This window comes from Aegilops tauschii, chromosome 2, assembly GCF_002575655.3.
Source record: "Aegilops tauschii subsp. strangulata cultivar AL8/78 chromosome 2, Aet v6.0, whole genome shotgun sequence".
In the NCBI taxonomy this organism is placed as follows: domain Eukaryota; kingdom Viridiplantae; phylum Streptophyta; class Magnoliopsida; order Poales; family Poaceae; genus Aegilops; species Aegilops tauschii.
This window is the reverse complement of record NC_053036.3, coordinates 240,009,501-240,033,761: the sequence shown is the minus strand read 5'-3', so window position 1 is coordinate 240,033,761 and position 24,261 is coordinate 240,009,501. Positions and strand designations below refer to the sequence as shown.

The 24,261-nt window shown below is 44.8% G+C and overlaps 1 protein-coding gene across 10 annotated transcripts; it reads left to right on the top strand.

Moving 5' to 3' along the window:
• The first annotated feature begins 10,527 nt into the window (after positions 1-10,527).
• LOC109768047 (uncharacterized) lies at positions 10,528-23,948 on the top strand. Of its 10 annotated transcripts, none has more exons than XR_012202382.1 (6): positions 10,565-11,031; positions 11,176-11,310; positions 12,330-12,376; positions 21,972-22,135; positions 22,236-22,312; positions 23,348-23,493. XR_012202382.1 is itself a non-coding variant. In XM_020326774.4 (4 exons), the coding sequence occupies exons 1-4, from the start codon at positions 10,867-10,869 to the stop codon at positions 13,235-13,237; spliced, it is 405 nt and encodes a 134-aa protein (XP_020182363.1). In that variant the 5' UTR covers positions 10,528-10,866; the 3' UTR covers positions 13,238-14,089. The 10 variants fall into 10 exon arrangements, 4 of the variants coding, with proteins under 4 accessions (XP_020182363.1, XP_020182365.1, XP_045088906.1 ...); XR_012202381.1 differs by having other exon boundaries at positions 12,330-12,409; positions 22,236-22,292; XR_012202380.1 differs by having other exon boundaries at positions 12,330-12,409.
• The last annotated feature ends 313 nt before the right edge of the window (positions 23,949-24,261 follow it).

Sequence of the window (24,261 nt, the reverse complement as noted above, 5' to 3'; positions counted from 1 at the left end):
TTTTCCGTTTGCCTTTTTCACGTTTTGTTTGCTTGTTTGCTTGCTTGTCCACTTTATAATTATGGATAGTTCTTCCCTTGTTACATGTACCCCTGAAAATGAAGTTCTAAATTTTAAGCAAATGGGAGGAGAGAATTTAAAAGATGCTTGGTATAGGATTTGCGATGCTCATAATAGATCAACTCGTAAGAAATCCACTACCGTTCTTCTTCACAATTTTTATGTGGGTATTACTACTTGATATTGATTTTTCCTTGATACTATTACCGGAGGGAATTTCTTGAGTAGTCACCCCATGGATGCTTTCAATGCTATGGGAAATTTGGTGGGATCACTACCTATCACTATTAATGAAGCAGTTTTAACTTCGGAACATGTTATGCAAAGGTAGACGCTATTGAAAATAAAATGCCTACCATAGAGCATATTGAAAATTTGGATAAAAAGATTCATAACCATGTCACTCAATTCGGATCAAAGGTAGGGATTACTCTTAAGATGCTAAAAGAGAAAGAACCGGTAATTAATGAAAGGGTGGAGCAAAGTCCCGCTAGGATTGATAAGTTGGAAGAAACTATTAATAAATTGGGTTCCGCTTTTTCTTCCATTAAAACTATTGATAAAACTCCTCACAGCAAGAATTGTCAGTGTATATATGTTCCAAAAACAAGGGTACTACATCTAGCAACAACAATGAAGATCTTAAAATTATTAGTGTTCAGCCCAATTTTGTTGATTTGATAAAGGAACTGATATATGAAAATAAATCTCTTAATTTTGTTCCTAGGAGTGTGATCATTAAAAACATGTATGCTAGGACTCCTAGGAAATATGGGTGTGTGATTGAGGAGATAGAGACTAAAGATGACAACACTTAAAACTATGCATTACGCCTAGCTAGGGGCAGAAAACGATAGGGCTAGTTTGGAGGCAACCCAATAGTCATCTTTATTTTCTTGTTAATTTTTCCGTTTTCTTGTGTGCACACAATTATGCTACTGTTATGGTTGTGTATTTTGTGTTTTAATTAGCGTTTGTGCCAAGTAAAGCCTTTGGGATGATTTGGATGATAGTTGCTTTGATTCTGTGCAAAAACAGAAACTTTTGCGTCCAGTAGCATAATTGTTAAAATTTGCTGGAGCGTGATAAAATTCTGAATTTTTCACACATTATTTATATACAAATTTCATAAATTTTCCTAATTTTTAGAATTTTTGGGGTTACAGAAGTTTGGTCATTGTTGAATTGGTACAGACTATTCTGTTTTTGACAGATTCTGTTTTCGTTGCATTGTTCGCTTGTTTTGATGAATCTATGGGTTGTATTGGGGGCTATAAGCCATGATGAAGTTAGAATACAATAGGTATAATGCAATAATAAAATATGAATGGGTTTGCAATAGTACTTAAAGTAGTGATTTGCTTTATTATACTAACGGATCTCATGAAGGTTTTGTTGAGTTATGTGTGTTGAAGTTTTCAAGTTTTCTGTGAGACCATGATGGATGAAGGAATAAGGAGTGACAAGAGCCTAAGCATGGGGATGCCTAAGGCACCCCAAAATAATATTCAAGGACTCCCAAGCAACTAAGCTTGGGGGTGCCCCGGAAGGCATCCCCTCTTTCTTTTACCGACCATCGGTAATATTACTTGGAGCTATATTTTTATTCATCACATGATATGAGTTTTGCTTGGATCATCGTGTATTATATGAGTCTTTGATTTGTTTGCTTTTTAGTTTGTCACAATCATCTTTGCTTAACACACCTACTTGAGAGGGACAGACATTTTTCATGGTTTGTTAGAATACTCTATGTGCTTCATTTATATCTTTTGAGCTAGGCAGTTGCTCTAGCACCTTATCTCATTTTGAGCATGGCGGTAATTATATTTTAAAGAAATAGATGTACTCTCATGCTTAACTTATATCATTTTGAGAGTTGATAATAGTGATGTTAATTTGCACAAGATATGAATTTCGTACCAATGTGATGAATATTCAAGAAGCATATAATAAAAACTTTCATATAGATCATTGGATATGATAAGTTTGGTTTCTTGCAATACTTTTGAAATATGGAGATGATAATATGTGAGTTGTGCTACTGAGTAATTGTGATTTAGTAAGAATATTGGTGTTAAGGTCTGTGATTCCCTATGCATGCACGTAAAGTCAATAGTTATGCAACAACATCCTACTTATGGTGCATTATTCAGTGTTAGTTATTCTCAATGCATGTTTGTGACCGTTTTCGTTTTTTGGTTGGTTCCTTCTCAATGTATTTCAAGCCTTCACTTTTACTAAGTGAAAATACTGCTTGTGCATCCAATTCCTTAAACCCAAAGTTGTGCCAAATGAGTCCACCATACCTACCTATAAGCGGTATTTACATGTCGTTCCAAGTAAATTTGCATGTGCCAACTCTAATCATTAAAAAAACATTTTGTATGCTCGTACTGCTCACAAAGCGACAGGGGGTGGTTAATACCTTTCATGATAGATGGGTTATTCTCAAGATGAGTGTTTATTCACTTGTCATTGTGTGACGCCCCCGATTCGACCGTACACTAATCATACACGTAAATGTGTACGATCAAGATCAGGGACTCACCGGAAGATATCACAACACAACTCTAGACACAAATAAAATAATACAAGCTTTATATTACAAGCTAGGGGCCTCGAGGGCTCGAATACAGAAGCTCGAACACAAGAGTTAGCGGAAGCAACAATATCTGAGTACAGACATAAGTTAGACAAGACTACCTTAAGAAGGCAAACATAAAACAACAACGATCGAAGAGGCAAGGCCTCCTGCCTGGGACCTCCTAACTACTCCTGATCTTCGGCAGCCTCCATGTAGAAGTAGGCATCCTCCGGATAGCAGTAGTAATAGTCGTCTGGGGTGGCATCAGGCTCCTGGGATCCACCATCTGGTTGCAACAACCGGAAAGAAGAAAGAAGGGGGCAAAGGGGGTAGCAAAGCAACCATGAGTACTCATCCAAAGTACTCGCAAGCATCAGATCTATACTAAGTATGCATTGGTATCAAAGGAAGGGATGTATCTGTGGACTGAACTGCAGAATGCAAGAATAGAGGGTAAGGCCTAGCCTATCGAAGACTAGCATCTTCAAGCAGCTTGAAGCATCTTGCAGCATGTAGAAGAGTAAAGAATAACAGTTTATATTTAACAAGCATGTTGTAGCATTAATGCCTAGAGATCCTTCCCCGACTCCCTGCGAGAAAGCAATCCCGGAGCCACATATCCAAGTATCCATTTCTAGTTGTAAGAGATGAGGATATAAGTCTGAACGTCCGTTACCGTGGACACGGCTATTAATAGATAATCTTCCCTGCAGGGGTGCACCACGTTTTCCAACATGCTTGATTACTCTGGCCGGACACACTTTTCTGGGTCAATGCCCGGCCTCGGAAGATCAACACGTTGTAGCCCTACCTAGGCTCAGCAGAGAGGCCCCCGCCGGTCTGCATCCTAAGCACTCCGGGGTCTGGGCCCATCGCCCGTTGCACTCCGGGTCGTTGTGCGACGAGCCGGGACGAGCACCACCTCATACTGGATGGCACTGCCCCGACAGGCCCACAATGCTGAACTAGATTTTTGACAAAGCTTCGGCTAATACTGCGACGTTGAGGCCCATAACTATTCTCGCGTGGTGGTTAGTGCGTAAAGGCCAAAGGCCAACTCAGAACAAATACCCAAACCATTGTGTGTTATTAGCTTGCGAAGACGAGCAGAGACTCACGATAATGTGACCCCGTCGCCCCGTCTCGAGGAAATACGGCAAGGGCTAGCCCAGCCCACTCGAGGGCAGCCTGCCTGCCCGTCCGTGCCTCGTAACCATCTTGCCGGTGCTCTCCGGGCCCGCCCGACTTTCCCAAAGGTCTCAAGTAAAGTCAAGGTAACCGTGTGTCCAAACATCAAGGGGAAAACCCGAGGAATCACCCTCGGTGAATTCCACGCAATGTAATCATCAAGGTGAACATAAGAGGAACCACCCTCGAGGTTCACACTTGAGGGGTTGCACGACAGAGTCGTATCGGGAGTGGTCAAGGAGGAATCACCCTCGATGACCACGACCGAATAGCTACACTACAGAGATCTCATCAGGAGTGATGTATGAGGTTCCACCCTCGGCACTCGATGGTAACTCTGCAGATTCGAGCAAAAAAAGGGGCATGATTGTGATGTGAGGTGTCGGGCTCTGGTCGTCGATCACGTTGCTCGAGTCGTCGATGATGAAGTAGGGGCAACAAGGACAAGGTGGGGGTCACTGCTGGATCACTAAGCAACCTATACTAAGCAGTTTAGCATAAGCAGGTAAGGTAACAATAAGCAGGTTACAAAAGCAGGCTATGCATCAGAATAGGAGCAAACAATAACAGTAGCAAAATCTAACGCAAGCATGAGAGAATGGAATGGGCGATATCGGGATGATCAAAGGGGTGGCTTGCCTGGAACCTCCGCCGAAAGGGAAGACAGGGTCGCCGTCGACGTAGTCGATCACAGGGGCATCAACAGCGGTCTCGGGGTCTACCGGAGAAGAAGAGGGGGAAGAAACAGTAAATACAAGGCACACAAATGCATGCCATGAAAATAAGCAGCACTAGGGGTGAACTAACGCAAGGCTACACGATACCGACGAGGGGGGGGGACATCCGGGAAAGTTTTCCCGAAGTTTGGCATTTTTGGACAGATCAAACGGAGGGGGATGGTTGCAGGTTCGCTATGCTAGGGATGTGTGGCAGACGAACGAGCTGCGTATTCAGATTCGTCTCGTCATTCTGAGCAACTTTCATGTAGAAAGTATTTTCATCCGAAATACAGTTTATTTACTATGATTTTTCAAAGATTTAAAAAAAATTAATTTCAAAAATACATATCAAAAAGCTATGGGCACCAAAAAGTGTACACAGCCAGAGTTTGTGGGAGGCTGGCAGTGGGTCCTAGGGGTCCGGTTGCCCCAGTCAACAACCCAGTCAGAGTTGAACCGTCAAGGTGAACAGTGTCAACGGGACCCAGCTATCATGGAAAGTTGCTAAATTTATTTTGGTTATTTATTTTAGTTTCTAGGGGAGCCACATGTCAGCGGTACGTATACTAATCTAAACACTAATTATCATCTAGTCTAAACAGGGGGTAGCTCCATCGGCCATGGCCCAATCTACCATTGGTGTACTTGGGCACGCATGCACGTTGGTTATTGGGCACACAAGTAGGGGTGTGCATGGCGGCCACGGCCAGCAGCGGCAAGAGCATGCAATCGCGGGCAGCATCAGCAAGCAATGCTAGTATGCAGCAGCAACAAGTATCAAGCAGCAGCAGCTATGTAGTGGCACCAGCAAGAGCAGCTCCAGCGTAGAGCAGCAACAGAGAGCCGCAGCAGCAACGGGCAGCAACAGAGCGGTAGCAGCAGCGGCGTAGTAGCAGGAGGCGAGCGACAGGAGCGCTTGGCGACAGCGGCGGCGGTCACCGCGTAGGCTGGCGGCGAGAGGCCAGGCGGGGCGCGTGTGGGCGCTGGCGCGGACAAGGGGTGGTGCCTGGGCTGGCCGAAGGGAGCAGCTGGACAAGGCGAGGCGCAGCCAGGGGCGCTCTCACGCACGGAAGCAGAGCTTCGGGCGTGACCTTAGGAGGACTTGGGCGGCGGCTACGTCGACGGGAACTAGGGGGAAGGTGGGGGATCGGTGTTGCTCACCGCGGGAGGGCCGATGGCGAGATCGTACAGGGACGGGGTGGACGAGAAGACACGGATTGAGGGCGAGGACGCGACGGCCATGGCGGAGACAAACGATGAGGGCGCCACCGGTGTTGCTCCCCGAGCTCGATCCAGCGGTGGAGACGATGGAGCAGACGACGAAGAACCTCATGGACATGGCGATGCAAGGATGGAGAGTTGGTGGCCGCGGGATCGACGAAGGCGCGGTGGCGACATCTCGGGCACGAGGTTCCGAGGAGAAACGCGAGTGGGAGAGGGGAATTTCGGGGGCTAGGGTTCGTCAACGGAGTCGGGGGAACACTTATACACCTCTAGCAGCGCTCGGATGAACGACACGAGGCAATCCGGACGTGGACGGCGTGTGTGCGCCATGGCACCCTTGCCTCTGCCATCCTCCTGTACATGAAGAATAAGAAGGCCCGTTGAGTGGGCTGGGCCGCACTATACCTATGGGCTGTATGTGAGCAGTGTTGTCTCTGGCCTTTTCTTTCCTTTTTTCTGTTAAAGCTTTTAGTTCCAGTCTCAGATTTATTAGAGGTACCAAATGAATTTTGTTACTTGTGAAACTTTGCACATAAATCAAGCGCTGTAATATTAGATGGCACAAAAAGTTGGGGGCCAAAAGAAGTTGTCTAAATATTTTTAGAAATTGAAAAGGCCAAATTAATTGCTGCTGGACCACTAAATTAATCTCAGGAGCATTATGGGAATTCAAATGAGGTTGGTTTCAACATGACATTGATCGGGGAAGTTATTTGCCACACTTTGAACATTTTAGTTTTGATGTTTGAAAAAAATTGTATTTTGACTTTAATTTGAGTTTGAAACTGAATTATGCCTTGGATCAAAAGAGCATTAGCAACAGTAATATGATGACATGGCATCATAGCAGAGGATTACTGTAGTTTAATTATCTGTGCGTTAGAAATCTCCTCCACTACAAGAAATCTCGTCCCAAGATTTAAGGGGTGGAGTAAGGGGGAAAGACTCGGGTAGGACGGAGCTTAACTCAAGATAGGTACCTAGGGGCTATCTTAGAGAACGTGGCATAGAGAGGTCTCTCGAGTTGAAATTCAAGAAAGTCATCGAGAGCAAGGTAAGGAGGTGCAATAAGAAGCTTCAGGCGGGTTAGGCCATCGCTCGTTGCCTGAAACAGTGAGTAAAAGGGGTTCAGAGCAATGGGAATAAGTATTGTGTCTGATACCAGAATAGATCATTAGGAACATGGCTCGTGATTTGCATACGAAGCCATGTGCGAGGAACAGTTTTAGAGAACAGGGATTTACAGAAGGGTCAGGTTTCGATCACATGGAACTGTGGGTTATGGGCCCACCATGTGGGTTAAAAGCAGGAAGAACGCTAACATTTTGCACAGTCATGATAGCAAGGCAGGTCAGAGGTTAGCCTGTCAGTTATGTTTGCAACAACGTTGGTACGAAGGGCGAGGGACGAAGGGAACCATTTTCCTACTCGCAAGGCGAGGCAGACCAATAGGCAAAGTTCTTGTCCATCGGTGGCTACTGGAATGTCACCAACAATAGTAACAGGGTCTTACTGATAGAGTTTGTACACCGAGGTGTTTACATAAGCAGGGAATTATCACTGCTCAGATATGTTAGGTTACAAGAAAGATTAAACAAACGATGGAAAGGAAAGTGTAGACTCGAATCAGTTACCGGTGTTCTCGAGTGTCTAACAACTCAAAACCCGTGGAAAATTTAAATCGGTGAGAAATAATAGTTGATGAATAACTCATAAGAAGTTATGTAGTTCCGTGATATTCTCGAGATACCAAAGGGTAATACTCGAAGGTAGATCAAAGTAGAAGTTGGACAGGTGAAATGATCTAAAGAAGACAAGTACTTTAACTTGTCCGAGAAATGGAATCAAAGGAGAACAATCATGGTCGGAACCACGGTTGCAAAGGACCAATTATAGATACAAGATGAACTTATCACAAGGGGATTATTATTATAACAAGAAGCTTCCATGATAAGTTCCACATCGGGTCTATGGGCATGAACACAAAGGTTTAAGGTCGACTCCCACTTCATCAATGCATAACCTTCCATTTACTTCTCGTCTTTGATGACGTTGAAGTGGTCAAAATTTATCCGAAGAAACGCTAGTAGATATAACTCGCATAATCTTCGGCTTCACACAGATTAGGGAAGGCGTAGGTTCAACCCACTGGGGCATCTTATGAACATACACCACAAACTTCACGAGTAAATAACTCAAGCCCGGAAGCAGAGTATGGTTGACAAGAGAGGAGGATACAATTTACCAAAGGCATTATGTATCTGAGCAAAGGCTCACAAGGTTACTGAATATGAAGGACGTTGTCGGATAAAACCCAACAAAGGATCTGGTGGTCCACGAGGGATCTGATGTGAGCAACAGTACTCAACCAGAAGAAGAAAGAATGCAAGGAGATCGGATTGTAAAATCAACTGACTAATTCAAATCTCAAATTTAACAGAATTACAATTTCCAATTCAAGAGATCAGAAGAAAATGCTCTGATAAGGATGGATAAGTTGAATAGACTCAGAGTGACAATCAATCAAGGCTTGATTTTTCGAACACTAGCTCATGTCCGGGGTGATGTTTAAGCCGAAGGGAAGAATTATAACTGTGATTGATGATTGCAAACATTCACAAACATATCAAATCAAATGCTTGAAATTAAGATGACAAGGGATGCTAATGAATATTGCTAGACATGTGGAAGTAACCCTAATGCAAGCAGATAGGGAGGAACAAGAGCAATAGGATATTGAGGATTTTTGGAAGATCGAATAGTATTCCAAAGAATTTTGTGAAACACATGAACAACTGTGGGCGAACGGATACTTAACAAGCGCGAGTAACTATCCGTAGGGGTAGTTATGCGGCAAGGAACTGCAAGGCAGTAGGCTCAATGGATTCTTAGGACAACATAGAGTGATTCGGGGCATCTTGTAATAACAAGAGCAACTGGGGGTGAAGGTATGAACGACATTGTAGGTAGTTACCCATAAGGATTTATCAGTGGTAGGGATCGCAACAGTGAAGGGTACAAGGGTATCGGGAAAACATCGGAGAGTATTTTCAGAATCTTACGGTGCACCAAGCAATCATCTGAAGTGAGGGGCTCTCCGGGAGAAAGTGTTTACGAGAACCTAGAGTTAGAGTTAGCAAAATCATTTAACCCGAATAGAAGAGAGATCAGATTCCCAGAGTATAGACGAGGAATAAAAGATCCTAATACCACCCAATGGCGACGTGGGCCCGTAAGCCACACAGCCATATTAGTAAATCAGTTTTTTGAAGACTAGACTCGACTTCAGCCAAGGAGTTGGAAACAGGAATCCTACAGGCAGTCGGCTCTTATACCAACTTGTGATGCCCCCGATTCGACCATACACTAATCATACACGCAAATGTGTACGATCAAGATCAGGGACTCACCGGAAGATGTCACAACACAACTCTAGACACAAATAAAATAATACAAGCTTTATATTACAAGCCAGGGGCCTCGAGGGCTCGAATACAGGCTTTTAGCATTTTGGCCTTTTGGCATTTTGTATTCTAGTCTTTTGGCATCTTCTTGTACATCTTATATATGCAGGCTTGGGCCTCCTAGTAATACAGGTTGCACCATAACAATACTTCCTACAACTATTTGTTGTTCTGTTGCACCACGAAGTTATCATAAGCAAGCCTTGTTCACCATGTGCTTTCATGTATCCCTTTTTGTACATTCCCTCCCTTTCGTTCCTTTTGACGCGTTACAAAAGCTTGAATTTGTACTTTGTTTTGCTCCTATTGCAGCGTCCTTATGTGGTTTACCCTCCAGAAGGCCCACGACCACCACCGCCCGAAGAACTTCGTGAAAGGGCTCGGGAGATAGCTCGCAGCAGAAGGCAATAATAAACAGGTGGACCATGGTTGCTCCATATAGTTTGTACTCAGATTATTTTCTATATGATAATACGATCTGCCCAAAAGATTCATGAAACTGGGACACAAAAACTTCGACTATTTGACATGCTGTCATGGGTGTATGGTTGTCAATGAACGTGATTTCACTTTGGCAGAAACCCACTTGACTCCAGTTATTCTATTGTAATGTTTCTGGTTGTTGGTGTAAAATTATGAGATGTTTGTGAGTTGCGACACAAGTAATAAACCGATTTCAGCCTGGCATGATCTGTTTGATTGCTGATGCCATTTCGAACACCACCATCATCATCTTGAAAGTAGGCCCAACAATTAAAGAAAGGGTTGTTTCCGCCGGCACATTATTCTTTGCTTCCATTGACACAACAACACATGTGCGCTTTGCTCAACTTACCGTATGAAGATATCTGCATTTTACTACATCAGCCTGTTGGCACATCACGAACGGCTTACATGTAAAATTGGTGGAGTAACCTTTGAACCAAGGAATGAAGCCGTAAGTGTAAAAGAAACTGTAGAGCCGCTAGGCGTGAACGGTCAACGGCATCTTTTTTGCGTGTTTATCCATACTGGTTGAAAAGAAAAGAATCTGAGACCTTTGCCTTCCGATTTTATCATGAATCGTAGTATCAAACACCCATCTCTCAAATGTGTAAGGGGTCGCTGGAGCTTCTGAAAAATCCATTGTACGGGGGTAAGGTAACAACCAAACCGAATAAGCGTCGCGCTAATGGCGCCTCCTCTCACTGTCCACGTCGTCAGGGGCGTTTCTGTTCATGATGTCCAATTGGGTGTCTTGGCGTGTCCATGTCATCACAAAAAGATTGCCCGGCGCTGCTCGTTTGCTTCGCCGAGAAGAAAGAGAGAGTCAGGAAGTCGCCTCGAGCCCCCACCCTTCCTCTCCCAAAACACGCAACCTATCCTCTCCCAGCGTCTGTGAAGGTGGAGTGGAGGAAAAGGAGAAGGAGAACGTGGGCGGAGGAGAAGGAGGAGGGGACGCGGCTGCGAGCACGCCGGCGGCCGTGCACCTCGAGGGAGAATTGGGTGGGAGGAGAAGGCGACTTGGCGGCTTTGATATATGGCCTTCCACCGGCGCCGCCACAGGGATAGATGGCAGGATCTGAGGTAAGCCTGATCCCTCGCCTCTTCTCGTGTCCCATGGAAGACGACGACAGCACAAGCGATGGCGGCCTCGTCTGGTGGCAAAGGAGGAGGCCACGTTCCTCAAGGCGTCGATGGGCGCCGGCAGGCTCCGAATCGAGGGCTCCCTCAGCTTCAAGAGGCTGTAGGTGGTGGAGACCACCGTTCCATGGTTTCACCGATGAGCAAGTCCAAGGAAGAGCTGGAGGTAGAAAACCCTAGCCGTCATGCTCCTCCCCACTTGCTTTGCTTCTTCCCCTTATTCCTCCCCCCTTTTTTTCTCTTTGTGGTTTTACTAAGTCGGCTGCTCGGGTGTTCCCGTGTTTATTTTGAGGTGCTAATCTTCCTGTAGGTTTCTTCCTGGGTCCCTTTGTCTCTAGGGAAGCTACCTCACGGGGTCAAGAAGAGGCAGAGGAGGCCCCTGGACATCAAGGAGCGATGCCCCCATCCTCTTTTCTCTCTCTCCATGGACTGCTTCAAGACCTGGGTGAATTTTCTTCCTCTCTTTATTTCGCATTTATTGAGAAGCACACTTAGTTGATTTGATTTTATTCAAGATGTGATTATTCGTGGACTTACCCTATGCAACCATTTCCCTTGATTAAGTTAAGAAGATGCGGATGGCGGCAGCAGTTGGCCAAATCAGTTGTCAATTTGATTCACATGCAGATTTTGTGTGTGTTCATATATCATGTTGTATGTGTATCGCTAATTATTTTTTTGGTTGTTCAATACCTAAAACACTTACTGATTAACATTATATTCCATAAAATGTAAGCAGCCAAGAATTATAAAAGGGAACATGACGCCGAAGACTCAAAGTTCTTAGTTATTTTCATATTGGCATGTCGTTCTTTATTTCATGAAGATTGTGAACCTTTGCTGGGAAAATTCCTCTTCTATAGGAATTGAACTGTTTCAGACACGGCCTTCCTTTATAGTTCACTAACTTCACTCAGATCATACACATGCTCCTTATAAGCTATGGACTACCATTCTTCAGAATAATTGTAAATATTATCGAGTCGTGAGGCGCCGCTGTTGCTGTTAGACTAGCTGGAGATGCAAGTATGCGACAATGATTATGACATACGAATGTTCTTATTGCAAGTTGAATTTCAAGATACTTGTGAGAGGAATTTCACACAAATTTTTTGCAGCTTAATTCACCATACTTCAGTATTACATCAGGGAGGTGTGTTGTATCATGAGGGTGGTGCTAAGTTACCTAGCTAGAAGTTGTGCGCACCAATATGTGTGCATTTCTTACTGCTGCATAGCACGCCATCGACGCTGGGTCGATGGTGTCGTGCCTCGGCGGACGGGGTCAGGAAAGGCAACTTGTGCTTTGATTTCCAAAGCGGTGGTTTGGATAGCACACCACTGTTCCTTAGGGTCGAGAAGACGTCACTGATGAACTAGCATGGCCAGACTCCAGTCCCGTCTTATCTGATTCATCTATAGTGTCATTTCGCTGCTTTAAGCAATTGGATGGTCTGTGTGCAGGTACATCAACAACAAGTTCAGCAAGTAGTACAAGGCGACGAACGGAGGTACAAATCAACGACCAGCACTTCACATTACAGGTCATAGATGTTCTTGTTCTTTCAGTATACAATAAGGTTACTTCAGATAGGATTAGGCTGTTAGGATTAATATTGATAAAGTGCAGGTGTGTTTTGCTTCCACAAAAGTGCAGTGGCTGGACCTTGGTGTTATCTCACTACCTATCAAAGTCACCTATCTCACCGTATTGTCGATGCGACCTAAACTTTTTTTGGGCATTGCAAATCTTTCTAGGCTGCTATTTGTTCTACAAAAAATTCTGCAGTGTGTTCAGTTTTACAACATTAGATATCCTTGAAAAAAGTCACTTGTCTCATGACCGATGCGTTGGTGTTGTTCTTTTGTTTTCATTGCAAGTCATTTTGGACTGCCATACATGGGTATACAAAAAGTTCCGCAGTGTGTTAGTTCAGATTTTCATCATTAGTTATCCTTGAAAAAATAGTTGTCTTTCATTAGCTTGAGTAGAACCGGCTTTCTATTTAAAATGTCAGGGCAAAACTGAATTTTCATTGATTTTCAGTAACTCTTTTTATGCCAGGAGTGACGCCTCTACTAAACGTGATATCATCCTTGAACAAAGTAACAAAAAAATGGTTAGACAGATGGGATGACTTAGGTATTCTCATGTTCCCACACCGCAACTGAACAAGCTAAACCTGAAATTGTCTGTATGGTTGGGGGCTCCTTTGCCTTGGAAAATGCGGTGAATCCTTGGTTTTGCCTCTTTGTTTCACAGTCTTTCAAAGTGCACTTCCACTCACACAAGGATTCCAGTACTATCTCAGAGTGTATAAAAATTAAACACATATTTGTTTGTCAGCATGCATAGCTTACGGGTGGTTTGATGCGGAGCATCCTATGGTCATCCCCATGTACCTACCATCGTCTTACCAAGAGCCAAGAGGACCTATGACACGAGCATGAGCTAGACCTCTCGCGAACGAGGTGACCTCTTTCCTTAGTGATATCACATATGATCCACTCGAGACATGGCTACTACCTAAGTCCGATATGCTATGCATGATTAGGTGTCAAGAGGACCCTCCCGGAGATGTACATGAAGACGGACAAGTCGCCAAGTCCATGGACGAAGAGAACCAACGGAAAGAGTCAAGAACACCTCCCAGGCCCCGGACATCCGGCCACGACCCCGGACATCCGGCCCCTGGAGCATCCTCCTCAGCAGCCTCCCAGTCGCTCAACAAGTACAGGCCCCGGACATCTGGCCCCAGCCCGGAAATCCGGCCAGAAGCCCGGACATCCGGCGCCACGCACCAGAACCTACAGAAGCTGCCTCCACCAGCCCGGACATCCGGCCCTTCGGGAAGGCCCGGACATCCGGCCCCGTCTGTCTGCGCACAGTAAAGGGCCGAAGCCCGTGTACCCTTTCGCCCCCCTAGACTATATATACTCTCCCATCTCCCTCTTTTTAGGGTTAGCATTTGTTTAGCTCATATATGAGATAGAGCATTGCTCATCCATACGGATCTGCTCCTCGAGAGAGACCGCGGCCCCTCTACGGAGACGATCCACGTTGGATTCAAGACCCCCTCTTGGGTGGCCCCATCAAGACCTCCTCGCGGAGAAGAACCGGTTACCCTTTGTATCATCCTTTGTTGGATTTGGATCTTGTATCTCCCCTTGTGTTTCGAGGATCTAGCATATGTGTGACTATATCTTGTTGGTTTGAGAGTTCCTCTTATGTTTTCCCTTGTGATTTCCCGTGTGTTCTTCGTGTTCTTAGTTGGGATCCGCTCCTTCCGTGAAAGATCAGCCGTATAGGGTTCCACCCTACATCATCTTGGTATCATGAGCCACGTTGATAACGATTTCGGAGCCCCCTCTCTTTGTTTTCTAGCCTAGTTTTGTTGATTTTGTCCCTAATTCGAAAATTGCACCACAAAAATAGCCCCAATTTTTTTTTGTGATTTGTTGGTGTGATGAAGTTTTGTAGGATTTGATCCGCGGATTTCGTGTGTTGCAGGTAGATCTAGCTTTCCACCATCTTTTCCCCAATTTCCATCCACAAAATCTTCCGAATTTTACCCCGGATTTGACCTCTCCACGCGGTGTTCATCGAGTTCGTCCACGGATCCACAGCCCAGACATCCGGCGACCAGCCCGGACATCCGGCCCCTGACAGCATCACTTCCTTCCACCACTCCGTTTACCGCCTAACTTTCGTCCATTTTTTGTTTCGGTGCCCACTTACACTTCCGCATACCACCACCACTTCCGCATAGCACCACCATAGCCTTTACTGCTACCAACTCCGACAATTTTGACCCGTTTTTCTTTGAGAATTTGAGTTGTGGTTTCCATGTCCTATTGTGTTTCAGCTATTTAGGTACGGTTCAACATCAACATCACCACCGCTCATCTTCGCCACGGACTACTACGAACGACTACACCATTGTGGTATCAACCTCACCTTGGTATCATCTTGGTATCGTGATATCATCATACTTTCTTGCATTTGCATTGATAACCCCACAGCCTTATTTTTGTGTCACTTACCCATCGAGACTAGCCCTTGAGTATTGCCGGCAACGTGACTTGTGCACATTAGTGATCATACTTCCCATAGCACACATACCATATCGTGTTGCATATCTTGTATCATCTCTTGTGTCACAAAGTTGTCATAGCACACACAATTGCTATCTTGGTTCGTGAAGCATTGCATGAGAAAAGAGCTCAAACAACAAAGAGCCAAACAAGCTTTTAAGCAAAAAGGAAAGATAAGCAAAGAGCTTATAAGCAAGAACCATAGCATCATACAACATTAAGATTGTCATACTCGATCATCTTGGATCATATCATCGGTATACCATACATATAGCATACTTGGATAGAAGTCGTTGCATTTTTGCTTAGTAGGTTGTGCACAAGTTTGTATCCGCCTATTGTGCAATCGTGCTAGAGTCTCTCTAGTGTTGTGCAACAAGAGCATTTTCGTGGACTCCACATTTTGGCTCATTCCTTGGTTGCACAACCCCATCTATCTATTTGCGTGTGTGTTTCCGTGTACCACATTTTGCTATTGGTCTACTTGTTGCATTTTGCAAATTTGCGAATCTTTTCCAACATTATTGAGTCTCACTTCCAATTGCATCAAATTTTGTGCCACCATCCTAACCGAGCTCCACCATAAGCTTTTACTTGTGTAGGTGTGAGAAACCGACAAGAATTGGTACCAATTGTGCTATTTCCTTGTTCCACATTGGAGTGATCATTGATCCATTTTCAACATCGGTCAAGGTACATTTGGTATAAGTTCTTCTCTTTCTCCCACTCACATATTTTCGTTTGGAATGATGGATAGGCCAAGTACTTCTACCAACCCACTCTTCCTTAAGAAAGACGACGACCCGAACAACTACGTCACCAAACTACACCTCTTTGGTACACAACGAGCCTTGCATGAAGAGCAACTAGCAATGAGCAACCGCATCGACAACCTCGCCACCGACTTGCGACTCTTCGAGCAACGCACAAGAGACTACTTCGACCACAAGCTCGACGAGTACAAGCATAAGAATGACACAAGAATGGATGAGATTCGTGCCTTGTTGGTCAACCGCTCTTCTACCACTTTGTCCTACTCAAGAAGGAGCCGCTTGAGTTGACACTCTGACGACACTATCTCCGGCTCAAGTACCCCGACATCGAACACTCTTCATCGTGCCGCGCGTCAAGATCGTCAAGCAAACCGCAATCCTCTACACGACACCGACTCTCAAGAGCATAGACATCGTCAAAACCAAGCTACATTCGCGCAAGCAAAAGAACGGCAACGCCAACGACAACAAGAACAAGAGGAACGAGCGCGACAACATCAAGATGCACAAGACGCCGAGGCACAACACCAAGAACAATAACTTCGTGAAGCTCAAGAACTTGAGGCGCAACGTGCCCTTCGAGATTCAAGTCGAGCCATAGCCAGCCGAGGCTAACAAGCTCGTCTACATCAAGAAGCACTTCGCGATGAAGCCCAAGAGAGGATTTTCCAAGCACGTGTGCATCGACAAGCTCCTCCACAAGCTCGCCAAGAACATCAAGTTCGACGAGAGTAAGACGACAATGGAACTCCTCCAAGACGAGAGCAACATGAGTCCGACAACCCTCCTCGCCAAGAGCTACATGAGATTGTCAATCCTCACCGACATGGGCGTCATCATCCCCGACCCCAACACAATGAAGAGCAACGATACGGAAAGCTAAAGTTCACCATGCCCAAGTTCACCGGAAGCAATGACCTCGAAGAGTACATATCGTGGGCATTGAAGGTTGACAAAATCTTCTGCTTGCACAACTACGAAGAAGACAAGAAGATAGCGATGGCATCCCTTGAATTCCAAGATTACGTCCTCATTTGGTGGGAACAAGTCATTGAGAGCCGAGAGGCAAGAGGAGAACCACCCATCACTACTTGGGCGCAAATGAAGGATGTCATGAGAGCACGTTTTGTGCCTAACTACTACAACCGCGACCTCTTCAAGAAACTCCAACTCCTCAAGCAAGGAACCAAGAGCGTTGAAGAGTACTACAAGGAAATGGAGATTGCCATGATACGAGCCAATGTCATGGAAGATGATGAGCAAATCATGGCCCGTTTCTTGAATGGACTCAATCATCCTATCAAGAAGATCGCCGACTTCCAACCATACTCGAACCTCATCGAGCTCGTGCACCAAGCTACCAAAACGGAACGTCAAGTGCAAGATGACATTAAATACGCCAAGTTTTCATCCAAGTACTATGGCTTCTCCAACAATCAAGCTCCAACGACTCCAGCACCTTCTACCTCAACCAAGCCATCTACAAGCAACGGCGACAAGTCAAGTTATAAGAAAACTTCGACAAGCTCAAGTCGTCCTCCTACTTCAAGCCGAAAGCTTCATCATCATCTACCCGAACCGATGAGACCATCAAGACAAGTTGCTTCAAATGCTTCACATGCGGAGGCCGAGGCCACAAGTCCTTTGAGTGCACAAACAAGCGCACCATGATCCTCAACGACGACGGAACCTATGATTCAATGAGTGAAGGAGAAATGGAAGCCCTTGAGCAAGTGGCCATGCACCGTCAAGTGAACAACGAAGATGAAGATGATCAAGTCTTTTGCGATGAAGATTCAAGCCCCGCTCTTGTTGTCTCCAAGGTCTTGACTCTTCAACATCAACAAGACAAAGACCAAAGATGCCATATCTTCCACACAAAGGCCGGCATCAATGAAAGGTCTGTCAAGGTCATCATCGATGGAGGGAGTTGCCATAACTTAGCAAGCGAAGAACTATGCTCCAAGCTTCAATTGGTCAAGATGAAGCACCCGCACCCCTACACGGTTCAATGGCTAAGTGACACTGGCACTTTGCAAATCGAGCATAGAGTACAAGTTTCTTTCAATATCGGAGCTTACGAAGACACTTTGGAGTGTGATGTCATCCCGATGACCGTGTGCCACCTCCTTCTTGGACGGCCATTCAATTTGACCGAGGTGTCATCCACAACGGACACACAAACCACTAGCTTCAAGATGAAAGGAAGGGAGTTTGTGCTACGACCGATGTCTCCAAGCCAAGTGCTCGCTGACAAGCAAGCTACCCATCGTGGAGAAAATAGTGAGAGAGCGAACCACCAAAAAGAGAGTGAGCGCCACAAGCCAAAATTCAGTGCCTCCACAATGAGTGACAAGACAAACTTAGTCCTATTTGCCACCAAACGTGAGATGAGAGAAGTGTGTGAGAACCCATCAAGTGTCCTACATATGTCCTATTGTGCAAGGACGAGGCACCAAAAACTAACACCTCTCACAATTTACCTTTGGTGTTCTCTTCTTTATTGCAAGAATTTCAAGATGTTTTCCCCGATGAGCTACCTCCAGGTCTACCTCCACTACGAGGCATCGAGCACCGCATCGACCTCATCCCCGGAGCGCCACATCCAAACAAGGCTCCCTACCGAGTCAACCCCGAAGAAACCAAAGAAATACAAAGGCAAGTAAAGCATCTCATAGATCATGGACATGTGCGTGAAAGTTTGAGTCCTTGTGTTATACCGGTCATTCTTGTGCCAAAAAGAGACGGTAGCTTTCGCATGTGTTCCAACTGTAGACCAATCAATGCTATCACCGTTCGCTATAGGTACCCCATTCCACGCCTTGACGATATGCTAGATGAACTTAGCGGTGCCACTATTTTCTCCAAAATTGATATTAAAAGTGGTTACTATCAAATACGCATACAAGAGGGTGATGAATGGAAAACCGCTTTCAAAACAAAGTTTAGTTTGTATGAGTGGTTAGTCATGCCTATGGGTTGATCGGAAGCACCCGGTACTTTCATGCGCCTTATGCATTATGTGTTTCGCCTTTACATTGGTGAGTTTGCTGTGGTCTACTTTGACGATATCCTTGTGTTTAGAAAATCTCTCAAAGAGCATGTCACCCACCTTCGCACCGTGCTTCAAACTCTTCGAAAAGAGCGTCTTTATGCTAATATGGAAAAATGCCTTTTTGGTGTTGACAAGCTTGTTTTCTTGGGTTTTGTAGTATCTTCTAAGGGTGTTCATGTTGATGAATCTAAAATCAATGCTATTAAAACTTGGCCCCAACCAACCAATTTGCAACAAGTGCGTAGTTTTCTTGGTTTAGCTGGTTTTTACCGTCGCTTTGTGAAGGATTTTAGCACCATTGCATCTCCTTTACATGCTTTGAGCAACAAGAATGCACCCTTTGTTTGGGGACCATCTCAAGATAGCGCATTCAATGAGCTTAAGAATTTGCTTACGCATGCTCCCGTGCTTGCTTTACCCAACTTTGACAAACCTTTTGAAATTCATTGTGATGCTAGTGGTAATGGCATAGGAGGTGTGTTAACGCAAGAGAAGCGCCCCATAGCATACTTTAGTGAGAAACTCTCTGGAGCGCAACTCAATTACCCCATCTATGACAAAGAGCTATATGCTTTAGTGCGAGTTTTGCATGAATGGGAACATTACCTTCGCCCTCATGAATTTATCATCCATACCGATCATGAAACGCTTAAGTACCTTAAGGGTCAAACTAAGTTGAACAAGCGTCATGCTAAATGGAGTGAGTTTATAGAGTCTTTTCCTTATGTTATCAAATACATAAAAGGCAAAGAAAATGTTGTGTGGATGCACTTTCCCGTATATGCATGCTTGTTACTCAACTTGAATTGAATGCCATTGGCTTTGAGCACATAAAAGACTTCTATGAGCATGATCCTACTTTTGCTATTCCTTATGCCAAATGTTTGACGCATACTTCTTGGGAACGCTATTACATCAAAAATGGTTATCTTATGAGAGCTAACAAACTATGCATCCCCGAGTCTTCTCTTCGTTTGTTGCTTTTGCAAGAATCTCATGGCGGAGGACTAATGGGACATTTTGGACGCGACAAGACATTTGCCACGCTCTCCCAAGAACTAGTTTTGGCCCAAGATGTTTCGCAACGTCAACCGCTTCACCAACCGATGCTCTACATGTCGCAAAGCTAAGTCTAAAGCTCAATCTCATGGCCTTTACATGCCACTTCCAATTCCATATCAACCATGGGAAGATATTAGCATGGATTTTGTACTTGGTTTGCCTAGAACTAGAAATGGAAAGGATTTCGTCTTTGTTGTTGTGGACCAATTCTCCAAAATGGCTCATTTCATTCCTTGCAACAAGATAGACGATGCTTCACATGTTGCAAATTTGTTTTGTGGGGAAATCTTGCGCCTTCATGGAGTGCCAAAGACGATTGTCTCGGACCGCGACGTCAAGTTCTTGAGTTACTTTTGGAAGACCTTGTGCGCCAAGCTCGGAATCAAGCTTTTGTTCTCTTCGGCATACCATCCACAAACCGACGGCCAAACAGAGGTGACGAACCGCACGCTCTCCACTTTACTACTTGTGTTGATAAAGAAGAACATCAAGGAGTGGGAGGAGTGCCTACCTATCGCCGAGTACGCCTACAACCGTGCAAGACATTCGACTATCGGAAAGTCCCCCTTCGAGGTTGTCTACGGCTTCAACCCGTTGTCCCCATTGGACATTCTACCTCTACCGCTATAAAAGCGCACAAACGTGGACGCGAGTGCCCGAGTCAACTACCTCAAGAAGATGCATGAAGATACAAGGCACACCATCGAGCGCCAAGTACAACGACTCGCAACCAAGCTCAACGTCAACAAGCAACCCATGATATTCAACAATGGAGATCTTGTGTGGCTACACCTTCGCAAGGACCGCTTCCCCAACGAACGCAAGTCCAAACTTTTACCACGAGCTGATGGACCCTTCAAGGTGCTTGCACGCTACAACAACAATGCCTACAAGATCGACATCCCACGCAACAAGTACTCCATGAGCGACATCTTCAACGTCAAAGATCTCTCCCCGTACCATGGTGATGAGGATTTCGATCCGAGGTCGGATCTTTCCCAAGGGAGGGGAGACGATGCGGAGCATCCTACGGTCATCCCCATGGACCTACCATCGTCTTACCAAGAGCCAAGAGGACATATGACACGAGCACGAGCTAGAGCTCTCGAGAACGAGGTGACCTCTTTCCTTAGTGATATCACATATGATCCACTCTAGACATGGCTACTACCTAAGTCCGATATGCTATGCATGATTAGGTGTTAAGAGGACCCTCCCAGAGATGTACATGAAGACGAACAAGTTGCCAAGTCCATGGACGAAGAGAACCAACGGAAAGAGTCAAGAACACCTCCCAGGCCCCGGACATCAGGCCCCTGGACCATCCTCCTCAGCAGCCTCCCAGCCGCTCAACAAGGACAGGCCCCGGACATCCGGCCCGAGCCCGGAAATCCGGCCAGAAGCCCGGACATCCGGCGCCACGCACCAGAACCTACAGAAGCTGCCTCCACTAGCCCGGACATCTGGCCTCCTAGCCCGGACATCCGGCCCTTCGGGAAGGCCCGGACATCCGGCCCGTCGCCCGGACATCCGGCCCCGTCCGTCGGCGCACAGTAAAGGGCCAAAGCCCGTGTACCCTTTCGCCCCCCTAGACTATATATACTCTCCCATCTCCCTCTTTCTAGGGTTAGCATTGGTTTAGCTCATATGTGAGATAGAGCATTGCTCATCCATATGGATCTGCTCCTCGAGAGAGACCGCGGCCCCTCCACGGAGACGATCCACGTTGGATTCAAGACCCCCTCTTGGGTGGCCCCATCAAGACCTCCTCACGGAGAAGAACCGGTTACCCTTTGTATCGTCCTTTGTTGGATTCGGATCTTGTATCTCCCCTTGTGTTTCGAGGATCTAGCATATGTGTGACTATATCTTGTTGGTTTGATAGTTCCTCTTGTGTTTTCCCTTGTGATTTCCCGTGTGTTCTTCGTGTTCTTAGTTGGGATCCGCTCCTTCCGTGAGAGATCGGCCGTCTAGGGTTCCACCCTACATCATGGTGGTAGGACTGATTATTGAATTAACCGGTGTCTGTTCAGTTTTACTGGTATCACCTTGATGTAATTGGCAGTCCTCCAAATAAGTGCAAATGATTGGCGATGATTTGGTTGTTGTGATATTTTTCAGGATAAGGGTGGTTCAGATATTGTTAAAGACTTTCTAAGGTTAGGAGGCAGATAGTGCTCATTATTTCGGCCCTACAACCAAGCTTCATGCATCTTGTCGATGAACTTAATGGTAATCATGTCATACATAAGTGCTTGTCAAACTTTGGCGCAGAAGAGAACAAGGTACATAATAGTACTTTGAATGTTCTTTCCTAACACTCCCTCGTGCACACATTTCTAATTGCACTTCAATTTCATTGCTTATCTTTGGTTTCTTATGTAGAATCCTCGCTATGATATTGATTTCCAATATAAAATGTATGTACACAAGGATGTGTTGGTGGGTCCCTACCACAAAAGGTTTTATAATTTTCCTTTTTACATTAATTGATTTTATTCAATATACGGTGATGGTAAAAGACTTTGGAGTACATCATGGTAGCTTTGTTCCTGTATGATCAAAATGGTGTTTGCAAGGGTCTTGGTTTAGCTAGATAATTTATAATGTGTGTAAAGTTTGTTTGTTTGTTCATTTTATCTGAATGGCATGGAAAATATTGATATAATATAACTTTGGGAAATTGTGCTTTGGGAAATATCTGGATCATTCTATTGTCAGTTACAGACTTACAGTGCACACTAGCAATTAATATAATCTACCTTTTCAGCATTGCAGTACTCTTAGTTAATATAAAATTGCTAGGAACCAAAACCTTCGCAAATTATTGAAGAATATAAACACTCTGTCTCCCACTGTAGAAATATATACCTCAGTGTTAATTCAACATGACTACAACTGAAAAGTGGAAATGCATTTGACAAATGGCATCAAAAAATTTGAGACATTGGATGTCTGATTCACAAGTTGGCATATTTATGCTATGGTCACTTATGAATTGTGCATCTGAGCTTCTCATTTTTGTCTATGGTAGACAAAGTGTGATCTTAAAATGTGATTTACACTTGGATAGCTCTTTCAATCTTAATTTCATTGGATTCTTTGATAGATTTATGTATTTATGCTTGTTTTCTGATTCCCCTTTTCTCAGTAATCTGTATTTATGCATCTTGTTGTTCCTGATGTCGTAGATCCAGTGTGTCTCCCATTTTTGTCACCTCATAAGAGAAAGTACCATTGGATAATAATTTATCATATGGTACAAAACAACATTTCCAGATGTACTTCTACAGATATAGTGCATACCAGCAAAGCATCAGTATGAAATTAATACATACTGTAAAGAACTATTCTAATGAATTTTCCTTTTTTATTTACATTTGTTGTGTTTGGGATTCTTTTGGACAAAACACATTTTGGAAAACGGTTCTGTCTATCTAATCCCTTGGTCACCTTTCAGTTCCACATGTAAACTTCATTTTTGTTAACCTCTGCAGGAAGCTTGTGAAGTTGGTCACCAAGTTCACTTTGGACCTGGATTAACTTAGCGTCCAATTCCTCTAGATATTTTTTCCTGCTTTATTATATCAACAATTCAGCGATGCCATGAATCTCAGGCATTTTGAGGGCATTGATAATGCAACATCAAGCTCGTTTTGCTATTTGGAATGTGAATCGGGTCTTTGAATGTACGTTGCATCTTGAGGCAAAGGATCCAGACAAGGAGGGGGAGCAGCCGCGCCCGGAGGAGGTCGTCCACGGCACCAGAATCCTCGTTGAGGAGGTTGTCCAGCGCCCATATCCTCGTTGTCGACCTTGCCCATCCAGACGAAGTATCTTTGGACATCAACCTTAGAGGCCATGCTGGGAGGCAGGAGGAGGAGAGGCGAGTTCGCCAGTGCTGAAGGAGCACCAGTACCACGTCTTCGTCAAAATATGTAATAATAAAAAACAATATGATGTCTTTCTTATGATTTTACTCACTCCACTACTAGAAGAACACCACAATCAGTCTCTTTTGCTTGCCGCGGATGTGACTATATCTGCATGGAAAATTTTATATATTGAAGAAGTGTATACAAAGTGGTTTAAGTGCAAGGATCTTACACGTACATGTGCAACCAAAATTAGCAAAAAGCAAGCTGAAAGGGGGTGCTCCCCTACCTGGCACCGCTACTCAGGCGGAGGGTGCGCCCCCACCGCTAGTAATGGAGCAACCCCCTTGCACCGATGCAACACCAATAGACAGCTAAAAATGACAACATGATAACAATTGGGGTTGCCCATCTGCTCAAAGAACAATAATGTACTCCACTGAGAGTGGTCAGACAGATAGAGATCTGTGCATGTGTTGTGGACCTGTAGGTAACCTGTCAAGATCAAGTACAGAGCTGTCCACAATAGTTTCCCA

Excerpts from the sequence above, each read along its gene's own strand:
- LOC109768047 (XM_020326773.4), top strand. The coding sequence starts at position 10,867 with ATGGCGGCCTCGTCTGGTGGCAAAGGAGGAGGCCACGTTCCTCAAGGC. Across the intron at positions 11,032-11,175 it reads AGTCCAAGGAAGAGCTGGAG|GTTTCTTCCTGGGTCCCTTT; the intron begins GTAGAAAACCCT and ends ATCTTCCTGTAG. Across the intron at positions 11,311-12,329 it reads TGGACTGCTTCAAGACCTGG|GTACATCAACAACAAGTTCA; the intron begins GTGAATTTTCTT and ends GTCTGTGTGCAG.